Raw genomic sequence first — 13,504 nt, 5'->3', positions numbered from 1 at the left:
AGCTACTGGAATAATTGATTTGACATGGTTTTGATTCCAGGGTGAAGCTGGTGCAGTCGGTGCTCCGGGCACTGCTGGTGCCTCTGGTCCTGGTGGTCTTCCGGGCGAGAGGGGTGCTGCTGGCATACCAGGAGGAAAAGGAGAAAAGGTACCACTTGGGGTTGGACCCTGACACAGAATGTACATGCACTCCAGGCGAGGATGCCCAGTTGTTTACCATCCTTAGCAGGTGTTCTGGTAACATTTTGACATCTATGTGCATTCCCCTGTGCCACCTCGCCCCTACTCATGTCTAAACCCACTAATCTGGCAAAATTTCTTCCTACCATGGAATTTCATGCAAGCAGATGGTGTTGAGTAATACATGAGGCTCATTTTAATGCCACTAACAATAACGCTTCATCCTGCCCTAATGAATGGAGGAAGCTCTATTGAACAGCTGTCAACCGTGCTATGGCATTCATTACATCGTGTGAGTGACCGGGCACCACAGCCCTTTGCCATGCTGCCTTCTTATTCTGTCCTCATCCATTTGAAACTTGCTTCATTAGGAATCAGAGGGATATTTATTTTGTAATCTTCAATAATAGTCTGAAAGGGGGCTTAAAAATGAATTTCATACAGCTTTCCTCATTCAGTGTCCTGTAGAGTGGTAGGAAATGTAAACCACTAAAATTCTTAAATTATGGCAGGCAAAAACCTCCGGTGAAAACACTTACAGTTCATTTCCACCCAAAAACTTAGACAGAAAGCACAACATTGCTCTTGCCTTGTATTTCAGGGTGAAACTGGTCTCAGAGGTGAAATTGGAAACCCTGGCAGAGATGGTGCTCGTGTAAGTAGGATTTTGTTTTTAATGTTTGTGCTTAAATTCTGTTTTTATATTTTACTCAGTTTGAATTCAGCAAATTTCCAAAGTAGAACTACAAAAACATTCAATTTTAGTAAAACTGGAATTCACTACTTCTTAGATCACTAATAAGATCATCGTATATGCTCCAAAAGAAAATTTAAACACGACACATTTTAAAAATCACATGTTGACTTTTCCTACCATCTTTCGTATCCAATATGTCAACTCTAAACTGCACACTGAGCTGTAGGATCAGAAGGACATTGATTGCTTGTTTTAAGTGATAAAGGGGCTTTTAGAAAAGCAACAATTCTCTTACATTTTAAAAAGCCACAGTCCCCAGTGATGCCCTACTCTCCATTTGTCTGCCCGAAGATTGGATCTAACGGCAGCTGTGACTACCCTAAATGTCACAGATGACGCTGAGGAAGGATAGTTATCTTTCCAGAGCAGCCAGAACTGTGAGGCTTCCTGTTTAGACGCTCTGTCACCTCTTCCCTCAAGGTGACAAGCCACTGGAACCATCTCTGGTATTCCTTGCCTAGAGTCCTGCAGTCCTCACAGTTCCAAACAAGGCTACTTATTTGCTTCCCTCCAGGGATCTTTCCAGTGAGGGAGAGTTCAGAACTCCCACATCCTGCTCCTGCTCAAACCTTTCACATTTCTCTGACCTTTATCAGTTCTTTCCTCAGTGGTCCTGTAGGGCTTCCTCAGCTGTCTTCCGGACCTTGATAAGCGGCACCAACATGGATGCAGGACTTAATTTTTTCATTATTATTATAAATCAACCTCTCTCTCTCTCTCTCTTCTCTCTCTGTCTCTCTCTCTTTCTCTCTCTTCCTCCTCCTCCTCCCTCTCCTCCACCTCCTCCTCCCTTTTTCTGCTTATGTATGTTTGTATGTGCGCATGCACCCATTGAGAGACTATGCGCCTGTCTAATGGCTAAATGTGGAGGTCAGAGGACAAGTTATTAGTGTTGCTTGTGTCCTTCCTTCATGTGGGTCTCATGGATCAAACACGGGCCATCAGGCTTGACTGCAAACACCTTTACCAGCGGAATCACCTTGCTGGGTCTCAGGAGTTTTCTTGATGTCCTACCACAAGCAATGCAGGTTTTTTTTTTTTTTTTTTTTTTTTTTTTTTTTTTTTTTTTTTTTTTTTTTTTTTTTGGTTTTTTCGAGACAGGGTTTCTCTGTGGCTTTGGAGCCTGTCCTGGAACTAGCTCTGTAGACCAGGCTGGTCTCGAACTCACATAGATCCACCTGCCTCTGCCTCCCGAGTGCTGGGATTAAAGGCGTGCGCCACCATCGCCCAGCTTGCAATGCAGGTTTTTGACACTTCTTGAGGAGCAGGACAGAGTTCAGTCTGGATGGTGGGTATTGTTTTCAGTAAGCCTGATTCTTTTTGGGTTCTAGGGTGCTCCTGGTGCTGTAGGTGCCCCTGGTCCTGCTGGAGCCACAGGTGACCGGGTAAGCATGCGTCTGAACTTAGTTGTACACATTTTCACTGAATTGTAGTTCTCTGAGCTGATAGAACTATTTAAAATTCCCTGATTGCCCTAGACCCAGAGAGCCCCAGCTATTCATTTTTTGTGCCTGGGTCTAAAAACCATTAAAAAAAAAAAAAAAAAAAAAAAAACCTAGTTGGTGTGTAAGATGAAAGTAGCAAGAAACAAATGCTGCTGCTGTGCTCACTTTCCGGGCCTCCAGCTGTGTGGCTGTCTGATCTATACCTTTATCCCTATCATTTGTTTTAAAGACTTTCCCTGTTGCCCATTAACAATATCCTAATGCACTAAGCCTTCTCAAAGCCTTCAATTGTAAAAAGGAAAGAAAATCAATAAAATACATAGTGTGCCCATTTCCCATTGAACAGTCCATTTAAAATAGAACTTATTTATTGTATTGCAAAGATTGCAGCAAATAGATCAGTCCTGTGTCCATCTAAAAATTAAAATGTCCTCCTCCTGGTATTATGGGGACTGATTTATAGTGTTTCTGCAAGTGAGCAACCATTACCACTCCGCTGTTTAAAATGAAGCCAGCCTTAAACAGAGGAAGAATTCACCTCATTTTATTCTCTGAAATGTGCATTAGTCTCTTCCAAGGTAACTGCAAACGCTAAAATGGCCCTCTGTCTGCTGGCCTCTCTCCTCCTCCCACCATCTATGAGAGGCACATTAAGCAACTCATCTCTGGCCTTTGTGCATTACAGGGTGAAGCTGGTGCTGCTGGTCCTTCTGGCCCAGCTGGTCCTCGAGGTAGCCCTGTAAGTAGAAATCAGAGCTTTCTGGATACTCAGAGTTCACGATTTACAGACATTCATGAAACTGCACATATAACAACTTTACCTTCCTCCTAGGGAGAACGTGGTGAGGTCGGTCCTGCTGGCCCCAATGGATTTGCTGGACCTGCTGTGAGTGTCACCTAGGGCAGATTAATCTGACAAATTCACAGTGAGTCCGAATGCCAGTGCTCACTGCTGGTCTTCCAACAGGGTGCTGCTGGCCAACCTGGTGCTAAAGGAGAGAAGGGAACCAAAGGCCCTAAGGGTGAAAATGGTGTCGTTGGGCCTGCTGGGCCTGTTGGAGCTGCTGGGCCATCTGTAAGTTGAATTCACTGCTATCCAACATACTCTAGCATTTTTACAGTTCATTGCATGGCCATTAGGGGCCGACTGTCCACTAAGCATTCCAGATAAAAGACATTTTTAACCCTACTAAGGGGCCTACTAAGGGGCCTACTAGGCATTCCAGATAAAAGACATTTTTTAAGAATTCACATTTAGCCGGGCGGTGGTGGCGCACGCCTTTAATCCCAGCACTTGGGAGGCAGAGGCAGGCGGATCTCTGTGAGTTCGAGACCAGCCAGGTCTACAAGAGCTAGTTCCAGGACGGGCTCCAAAACCACAGAGAAACCCTGTCTCGAAAAACCAAAAAAAAAAAAAAAAAAAAAAAAAAAAGAATTCACATTTAAACACCACTTGAAAGTTTTATAAATGTCTTATTTTCATTCTTAGTAATCTATAAGGTTATTAATACTGAGAAAAGAACCTTTATTTCATGTGACATAGATAACTGTGTTTCGGTTCTAAAGTTTCCTCAAGGATAGAGGAAAAGATAAAAATGATCTGTTGGAAAACAGGAGCAACATTTGTAAGATTCACTTGTTTTGTGATTTCGTACCTCCTTTTTGTGATTTCATACCTCCTTTTTGCTTGAATTTAGGGTCCAAATGGCCCCCCTGGCCCCGTTGGAGGTCGTGGTGATGGAGGACCCCCTGTGAGTATTTACAATTCACTCACCATTTTTCTCCCTTAACTATGGACTAGTGACAGTTGGAAAGTTTTAAGATCCTGGGAAATTTGAAGCTGGGCTGTTGTGGTGCATTTGATCTCAGGATGCAGGAGGCAGAGGCAGGTAGATTTCTGTGAGTTCAAGGCAAGCCTGGTCTACAAGAGCTAGTTCCAGGATAGGCACCAAAGCTACACAGAGAAACCCTGTCTCAAAAAGAAAATATCTTGGACTGTAATGAGGGGATGCCCAAGAGTCATATTCATTCTAGTCAGAAGAATCATGAAGTTAGACAGCAGCGAGACTCCAGTCAGCTACATGGCTATTAGCTCAGCCCCTGATGCAACTACGGCCTCAGATGTTGCTACTGCCTCAGTCAAGGGAGTAAGCAGAAACCCAGGTAGTTTAATTGGGAAACAGCTAAGCATTTCTTTCGTACCCTTTTTCCTTTGGCTAATGCCTCACTTCTTCTGTCTGACCAAGTCTCCTTCCCATCCTGGATTACCATCACATTTTAGAGACCAGGAGGTCCCTAGGAATGAATCCCTCTTTTTTTTCCCCATTTAGTCAGTGCTCTGGCTTATTTTTATACTTCTGTTAATAAACACTGCTTTTTCTCTTGTCTTTTCCCCTTCACCCAGGCAATTGGTCAATAAATATTCACATATCATAATGAAAATACATTATGTTCTCCCCTATCACCATCAGACAACCTGTTAGCATTTCAAAAACTACCATCGACCTTAATGTAAAGTATGGGTATTACAACCAGTAGCATACTGATAAATGTGTAGAGGAGAGCCTTCAGGACCCCAGTTAAGTGATGAGTGCTCTCTCTTCTGTGGCCCGATCTCTAGTCCCAGGATGATTTTCCAAAGAGATAATGGCTCTCTTATCCTAATTCTTGGAGTTGGTTTGACTGTGGAGTTGTAATGTGCTTGATTCATAGGGCATGACTGGCTTCCCTGGTGCTGCTGGACGGACTGGTCCCCCTGGACCAAGTGTAAGTATATCACTCCAAACATATATCTGCATTTACGCTTACCATAAGACCTGGAGGCCTCTACTAGGAAATTAGAAACAAAGTTATCAAAACAAAGTTTTGATCTTTGCTAGTGCTTCCTGATTTAAAATTATCCTTGATGAGTGATTAAGGCAAAATCATTACAGATTATATTTTAAAGTATCAATTTTAGTAGCTGCTATTCATGCAAATACCTGTACAATTTCGTTTGAAAAGGAAAAGAAAAAACAGGAACTTTGGTCACATATCTGATATTTCTATATCTAATTACCCTTTCATAGCTAACATCCTGCCTCCATTCTTAAGCTATAATTGTTTCTGAATTTAAAGGTGGTTTGGCCCCTAATTTAATTCTAATTCAGTCCCTCCTGTCAGGACTCAAGAGAATTTAATTAATTATCAAGGTTTAAGTATTCTAGTTAAGGTTTCAGGAAAAAAGAAATAGCAAAAAATGTTTTCTTGGAATCTTTTAGAGATTCATAACAGAAAAAAAATCTTTCATTCCTTGTAGGCATTTAATTAAACCTAGTCAAGAGCATATTCAGTTCCTCAGTTATGAACAGAATGCCAGGGTTGTCTTTGCTTAAGAAGAACTGGGCAGAGTCTGCAGAAATCCAAAGTCCCTTCATTTGCTGCTAAGACTTAAATCTCTTCTTGGTTGTGATTCCACTAACCAGGGTACCAGTGACATGACATGCATTGCCTTCATCGCTGAAATTCCCTGCTGACTCTGCCTTATCAGTTGGCTTTGCCTGTAGGCAGGAACAGTTTCTACCTATGAGAATCTTAAAATTTACAAAAATGACTGGGATATCATTTTTCTGCGTGACATTGTTTGAGTCCTAACATCCAGGAGCTGTGCGTCTCTTCTCCAGCTCTGGAGCAAATAGAAAGTAAATGACCTTGTATATTTAATCACAGGGTATTACTGGTCCTCCTGGTCCCCCTGGTGCTGCTGGGAAAGAAGGGATCCGTGGTCCTCGTGGTGACCAAGGTCCAGTTGGTAGAACTGGAGAAACAGGTGCATCCGGCCCCCCTGGATTCGCTGGTGAAAAGGGTCCCTCTGGAGAACCTGGTACTGCAGTAAGTGATTTCAAATTCCTTTTTCTTAACACTTATGTTGAGTTAAAATAAAGTCTCTTTACCAATGCTCAAGCGGGATATGTCTACTAGTGAGTAATGCAGGTGCTCAAGTTGAGCTGGCCTGAGCCAGGAAATCTGTCCAGCACACAATATGGTGTCATGGTGTTAACAGGTGCGTTGAAAGCACACAATAAGATTGACAGAGGATGCAGGAATGCCGCTTCACTGCAGCAGCCCTTTCTGCTCTCAGGGGACCTAAAATTTCGAACAGAATCCTATGGCTGTGGCCATCCTTCTGTCTATTAATTAGACCTCTTAAGCAGCTGTTCTAAACATCCACGTCAAACCTTAGGAGTCAAGGTCAGAATGTGCTTCCTGCATATTCTATAAAATTTAGGCCCCCTCTGTGAATGGCTGCTACTGTCAACTACATATATACACACCAAAATGTAAACTTATGGTGATCTTTAGAGAAAGGATATCCAAGGATGTATTGCACCGATTAGAAGTCACTGGCTTATTCCTAAACCCAGGATCCCTCATTTTCAGAATCCTCAAGCTAATCTACATTATGAGATAGAGTCTTATCAGTAATAATCAACAGTTCTTTTTCTCTCATCTAGGGACCCCCTGGCACCCCAGGTCCTCAGGGTTTTCTCGGTCCTCCCGGTATTCTTGGTCTCCCCGGCTCTAGAGGTGAACGTGGTCTGCCAGGTGTTGCCGGTGCTCTGGTGAGTGTTTGACACCATTCTGGTTCTCATTAACACAATAAAAGATTTTAAAAGCTGCCACTTCAAACGTGACAGATTGATCACTGAATAACTCCACTTAAGGTTTTTATTCATGGCGCTTTCTTTATACAGATCCCATGTCACTTATCTCGGAAGCTTTAATACCACCTTACTTCGACACACACTATAAAGACGCAGCTTTGCATTATGCAGAATGATCTTTGTTCTTTCTACATACTTAAGAATGATACAAGCTCTAATTGCATTTACTTCTCTGCAATGTGAAATGCTGGCATAGTTTATCCGGCAAGAAGAATAAGACTCGGAAAGTCCACGAATCATTCCATTTATGACAGCAGCTGGGAACTATCTTTTATCCAGAAACAATCAACTCCATGAATTAATTTTATTTGGGATGGTGGAGCCATCAGACCTCCCACACACACACCATGCACACAGCCACATCCACACAATTGGCCCATAGGGGTAGAGACAGTGCAAGCATGGTGCCAACCGTGTTTCCTACATGCTGTGGACCATCGACATCCAGTTTTTCTTCTCTCTCAACTTCAGTTCCCTGGGCCTTGTTTTGGGAGGGTGAGATTTGCATTCTCTTTTATGATAGTGATGTAATTTTATCTTCTCTGCTGCTCTAGGGTGAACCTGGTCCTCTGGGCATCGCAGGTCCTCCTGGGGCCCGTGGTCCCCCTGGTGCTGTGGGTAGCCCTGGAGTTAATGGTGCCCCTGGTGAAGCTGGTCGCGATGTGAGTGCAACACTTGTTTGCAAATAAAACCAAACAGAATTTTTTGGGGCTTAACTTCTAGCTGAGATGAGGTTTCCTAACTAGATAATCTACTTCCCCATATAGATTTTTCTTTGAGTAAAACTATAGGTATTACTTCATTTTGGAAATGGCCTTTAACTAGCATAGTTTCAATTGGGGACCCAAATATTTAGAATATTTTTCAAAAAATTAAATTGGGAGGTTTCTGCTCGTTTTTTTTTTTTTCTTTTGACTGTCTGAACACTGGGAATAATAAAAGTGGAGTAACAGAGACAGTGGGGCTAATAGACCACAAAACCTTGCTGGGAGTCTTAATGTGCATTGTATTCTCATAGGGTAACCCTGGCAGCGATGGTGCCCCAGGTCGTGATGGTCAACCTGGACACAAGGTCAGTATACTTTTTTATCTTTCTCTGATTTAAGAGTGATTAAAATACTGGTAGATTAATGCTAAGTTTCACTGTTGCCTTGGTAGGGAGAGCGTGGTTACCCTGGCAACGTCGGTCCTACTGGTGCTGCCGGAGCACCTGGTCCTCATGGTTCTGTGGGTCCTGCTGGAAAACATGGAAACCGTGGTGAACCTGTAAGTATATTAATGCTGTTAGCCTCATGGACTTCTCTATGACTGCATACTTGAGGGTCATCAAGAGAAGGATTTGGACCTAATTGATGAGTTCTGTTTTTCTTTTCTAATTCACAGGGTCCTGCTGGTTCTGTTGGTCCTGCTGGTGCTGTTGGTCCAAGAGGTCCTAGTGTATGTACATGGTGATAATTAGCATTTAAGAATTAAGATGAATAATTCCAAACAATCTACTTAGACAACAGATGGTATACAGGCTAGACTTCAGTATTTTACTCCATGCAGAGAAATTATTTTATTCGCATGATTTTACTTTTTTAAAACGATTCTGCTTGTTTATATTAGTAAGTCATCAGGACTTTATGTGCTGCTCAGCTAAAGGAGATGACCAGAGAAGACAGCAGTCCATTTAGATCTTTGTATGCCTTAAATTTCCTTTTTAAATGAATTAAATACCTTTTGAAGAAAACTGTTATTGTTCTAAAGGGGTAGAAACCCATCTCTTTCTCTTTCTTTATAGGGTCCTCAAGGCATTCGAGGTGACAAGGGAGAACCTGGTGACAAAGGACCCAGAGGTCTTCCTGGCTTCAAGGGGCACAACGGATTACAGGGTCTTCCTGGTCTCGCTGTAAGCAAGATTTGACCTTCCTGCATGAGTTCTGACCTGAATGACCTTCATCTCAGAAGACCCCTGATCAGACGCCCATTGCTACTATCTTAAAACACCTTGCCTCCCATAGCCATTCCAATTCTTTAGCTAACTCCTTCTCTCTCAGAGAGGATAGTATTTCATGTCCCAACACAAGGTAGTAAGGGTTAAAAGAGAAAGAAGCATACGTATATTAAAATCTCCTGGCAACTGTGTCCTTCAACCCCACTTAAAATAAATATAATTAGAGGGATGACTAATACCGCACTGTTGAAATAGCTTGTGGAGAAAAATAATTGAACATAATAGATATAATGGGAGAAAAGAGCTCCACTTTACATCTCCAATATTCTCAATCCAGAGTCCATTGAAATTGAAGTCTTCCAATCAAGTTGGAAAAAAAAGCTATCTCCTGACATGTGTTCTGAAAGTATGATTTTTCTCCATTCTCTCTTTAAAGGGCCTACATGGTGACCAAGGTGCTCCTGGCCCTGTGGGTCCCGCTGGTCCCAGGGTAAGTGAATCAAAGTGAAAGGTCCATCTCTTGAACTAAAGAGTTGTCCAGGCAATGAGCCCTGAGCTCTTGTCACCTGCAGGGTTTCCCTCATTGACCAGCTCTTGGTACCCTTCTTCTTTAGGGTCCTGCTGGCCCTTCAGGCCCTGTTGGCAAAGATGGGCGATCTGGACATCCTGGACCAGTCGGGCCTGCTGGTGTTCGTGGCTCTCAGGGTAGCCAAGGTCCCGCTGTAAGTATTACTTGGAGAGATAGGTTAGGGCATCCCTGACCAAAGGGCCGCTTTCTTCAGAAGATCCTGAGGATATTTTAGTCGCCCAAAGGAGTAGTTCTACTCCAGTCGCTCCTTGAGAAGCTTTTTACTGTCTGTATGTGATGGGCTTTTTCAGCCTATCTCTGTGTCAGAGATCAAGTTGTTTGTTTACATAAGCTTGTTTCTATTTCTCGTTATTAGAACATGTTTTTATACAAAGCACATCTTAAATTTTTTTGTCCTGGTTACCTCTCCTCCCATCACCGTTAAAAACCCCTTCTTCCACTCTGACTTTCACAGGGTCCTCCTGGTCCCCCTGGTCCTCCTGGCCCTCCTGGTGTTAGTGGAGGTGGCTATGACTTTGGTTTTGAAGGAGATTTCTACAGGGCTGACCAGCCTCGCTCCCAGCCTTCACTCAGACCCAAGGACTATGAAGTCGATGCAACTCTGAAATCTCTCAATAACCAGATTGAGACCCTTCTCACTCCAGAGGGCTCTCGAAAGAACCCGGCCCGCACGTGCCGGGACCTAAGACTCAGCCACCCAGAGTGGAATAGCGGTGAGTCAAAATCTTCAAACCACACAGATACCACACACAGCTGAGTTTCCCAAAGTCAATTTTCATTGATGTAAGGATAAAAGTGAGCCCCAAAACATGGACACTATCAAGACTCAGACCTAGTTAATGAAACACCATTTTCTTCTCCCATCATACACCTACTCTGAAGTTTGTTGAGTTTGCGTTTATTTCCTTGTAGTCCCAGGGATTAAATAGAAGTCTTAGACATGCTAGGCAAGTGTCCAACACAGAACAACATCCCCGAGACACGTTTTACATTTTGTTTTGAGAAAAGATCTCATCAAGTTGTCTAGGCTGGCCTTGAATTCACTCAAGTCCCAATAGGCCTTTAAGCTTTGATCCTCCTGCCTCAGCTGGTGGTGAAAACATCCTAATTGGATGTTTTATGAAGAAAAGGGGAGTCTTAAACATAGCTACCCTCTTTCCATTAAATGTGGAGTAGGTGATGGAACAATACCATTAAAATGTTCTCGTGGGGATCAGTATGAGTAACAAATTATTATTCAATTTTCCATTTTGTAGTGAGGAGTTTACTAGTTGTGTTTTCTCTTTGAAAAGATTACTACTGGATTGACCCTAATCAAGGATGCACCATGGACGCCATCAAAGTGTTCTGTGATTTCTCTACTGGTGAAACCTGCATCAAGGCCCAACCTGTAAACATCCCAGCCAAGAGCTCATACAGCAGTGCCCAGGGCAACAAGCACATCTGGTTAGGAGAAACTATCAATGGAGGCAGCCAGGTACAAAATTTTCCAAATACTCCTTCTTCTACTAAATATGATTTTCTTAGGGTCGTTTGTTTTTTAATTACTTGTACATTAATCCTTTACCCACATGGGTTTATTAAAAGAAACTGCTCTTTTAACAAGTCCCAATTCTATTTTAGATTGCACATTAAAAGATTGGACACATCCACCTAATTCAACATTATTATTCAAATTTGACTTAATGGGTAATCATTGGAGAAACGGCTAAGGCCATTTCACGTAAAGGTGCACTGGCCAGCAGCTAGCCTGCCCCCCCCCCCCAGCTACATATGTGTATTTCAGAACATGGGCAGCTTTCCTGAATTTTTAATCAAACTTTTCCACCAATGTTACTGAATGACACTAGAACTCAGTACATTTTAGAAACAGAATGAGCCTGGCTGCATCTCACAGTCGCTAACTCCAGTGAAGGAACATTCACAGACACACATAACAACCTGAGTCAGGTGCCCTTTCCGATGACCTCACCCTCAGCGGGTAGATCCTATGACCCTCAAGGCAGCTCAGATTTTAACAAGTGCATTGAGTGTTCTTAAAAATCTCCCTTTTCCTCAGCCACAGGGATGACTTCATTATTTCTCCTTACACCACACTGTTTTTAGTTGAGTTTTAATGAGTCTTCCACTCAACTGGAGTTCTCACCTTCTTCTCTGTAGTTTGAATACAACATGGAAGGAGTAACCTCCAAGGAAATGGCAACTCAACTCGCCTTCATGCGCCTGCTAGCCAACCGTGCGTCTCAGAACATCACCTACCACTGCAAGAACAGCATTGCATACTTGGATGAGGAAACTGGTCGCTTGAACAAGGCTGTGGTACTGCAGGGCTCCAATGATGTTGAACTTGTTGCTGAGGGCAACAGCAGGTTCACCTACACTGTCCTTGTTGATGGCTGCTCTGTAAGTAATGGGGAAATGTAGGGAATGGGATGAGGGAGTCTAGGTTTGACTATAAGTGAGCAGAGGAATGAGAGACCTATTGGCCTTTCTTTTATAAACACATTCAAATTCATCTGACAATTCTCTGATAAATACAGAAATTCTTATTAGATACTGCCTCCAAGAAACTCTGATATACTGAGCTGACTCTCATGCCTACACAGTCATTGCTTTCCCTTCAATATTTTGGGTTGTTAGAGATTAGCTTATATCAGAATTGAAAACTTTTTGACATTTGAAAGACCTCAGCTACACCTTAGACTATGGCCTACATTCAAGTTTGTGTAGATCACCTCCTTTATATGGAAAAGGGTGTGTAGCTTATTTTATACAATATGCTGTAAGTAGAATAGAATTTTAAATGTAAAATTACTATATACCTACCCAACTCTCTCTTCCCATACACAGACACACAGAGACACACATACATACCATACATATACCTTGAAAATGATATTGTAAAAATGTTACTGAGATGTATGTCCAAATACATTGAAACTTATTCTAAGTGAGTACCCTCCCCTGAAAGACACCCTTGACACTGTAATGATGCCAGCAATGAACTTCTTAACCAGGGACACATACCTTCGGGAAAATGTGGGCCAGCCAAACAGTAGCTCTCCTAAACTCTGATGCTTGGCTATAAGTCAAATGCTGAGGTAATGCCACCTTATACATTCTCTTTCTTTCCCATTTTTTTTTTTAAACAGAAAAAGACAAATGAATGGGGCAAGACAATCATTGAATACAAAACAAATAAACCATCTCGGCTGCCGTTCCTGGACATCGCACCTTTGGACATTGGTGGTGCTGACCAAGAATTCAGTGTGGACGTTGGCCCAGTCTGCTTCAAATAAGTGAACTCAACCTAAATTAAACAACCAAAAAAACCCTGACAAACTTTTTCTTAGCCATTTCTCCCCTTTTCTAACTGAAAGCTGAATCCTTCCATGTCTCCTGTGCACCTACATCTTCAGCTGTGGGCAGAGAGAAGGAGTGGTCAGAGCAGTGTGCAATATGATCCGATCAAGACCCCTCCTTTGTCCTTCCCCAAAATATTTGCAATGTGGTTTTTTTTGTTGTTTGTTTGTTTTTAAATCTGACACCTGTTGTGGAAATTGTCAACCTTTGTAAGAAATCCAAAATAAAAATTGGAAAATAAAATAAAAAAAAAACCATGAACATTCGCACCACTTGTGGCTTCTGACTGTTTTCCACAGAGGGAAATTTAAAGCCCGAACCTCCAAAGGGTTAAACTACCTCAAAAGTAAGAGTGTAGGCCCTTTCTGAGAACTGACCCCGACAGGCATGAACTGAGGTACTCGTTTTGCTTTGCTTGCGATACAAAGGTGCTAATTTTTCAGATACTTGAAGAATGTCAACGGTGCTAGAAGAATTACAGAAGAAATACTCCTCCATATTGAGGTGTATTGTGTGAATTTTTAAAATTTA

The 13,504-nt window shown here is 42.4% G+C and overlaps 1 protein-coding gene across 1 annotated transcript in view; it reads left to right on the top strand.

The window, feature by feature from the left end:
- Col1a2 (collagen type I alpha 2 chain) overlaps positions 1-13,256 on the top strand; it is a 35,352-nt gene extending 22,096 nt beyond the window's left edge. Inside the window, exons 32-52 of the mRNA XM_057769794.1 lie at positions 41-148; positions 782-835; positions 2,269-2,322; positions 3,068-3,121; positions 3,215-3,268; positions 3,350-3,457; positions 4,080-4,133; positions 5,095-5,148; positions 6,091-6,252; positions 6,876-6,983; positions 7,640-7,747; positions 8,104-8,157; positions 8,244-8,351; positions 8,469-8,522; positions 8,869-8,976; positions 9,458-9,511; positions 9,636-9,743; positions 10,065-10,323; positions 10,903-11,087; positions 11,771-12,013; positions 12,763-13,256. Of these exons, the coding sequence (XP_057625777.1) occupies positions 41-148; positions 782-835; positions 2,269-2,322; positions 3,068-3,121; positions 3,215-3,268; positions 3,350-3,457; positions 4,080-4,133; positions 5,095-5,148; positions 6,091-6,252; positions 6,876-6,983; positions 7,640-7,747; positions 8,104-8,157; positions 8,244-8,351; positions 8,469-8,522; positions 8,869-8,976; positions 9,458-9,511; positions 9,636-9,743; positions 10,065-10,323; positions 10,903-11,087; positions 11,771-12,013; positions 12,763-12,909 (2,238 nt within the window). The 3' untranslated portion in view covers positions 12,910-13,256. The remainder of the gene's footprint in view (positions 1-40; positions 149-781; positions 836-2,268; positions 2,323-3,067; positions 3,122-3,214; positions 3,269-3,349; positions 3,458-4,079; positions 4,134-5,094; positions 5,149-6,090; positions 6,253-6,875; positions 6,984-7,639; positions 7,748-8,103; positions 8,158-8,243; positions 8,352-8,468; positions 8,523-8,868; positions 8,977-9,457; positions 9,512-9,635; positions 9,744-10,064; positions 10,324-10,902; positions 11,088-11,770; positions 12,014-12,762) is intronic.
- The last annotated feature ends 248 nt before the right edge of the window (positions 13,257-13,504 follow it).

Source organism: Chionomys nivalis, chromosome 1, assembly GCF_950005125.1.
Source record: "Chionomys nivalis chromosome 1, mChiNiv1.1, whole genome shotgun sequence".
Classification (NCBI taxonomy): Eukaryota; Metazoa; Chordata; class Mammalia; order Rodentia; family Cricetidae; genus Chionomys; species Chionomys nivalis.
The sequence above is the reverse complement of the archived record's forward strand: the minus strand, read 5'-3'. Positions and strand labels throughout refer to the sequence as shown.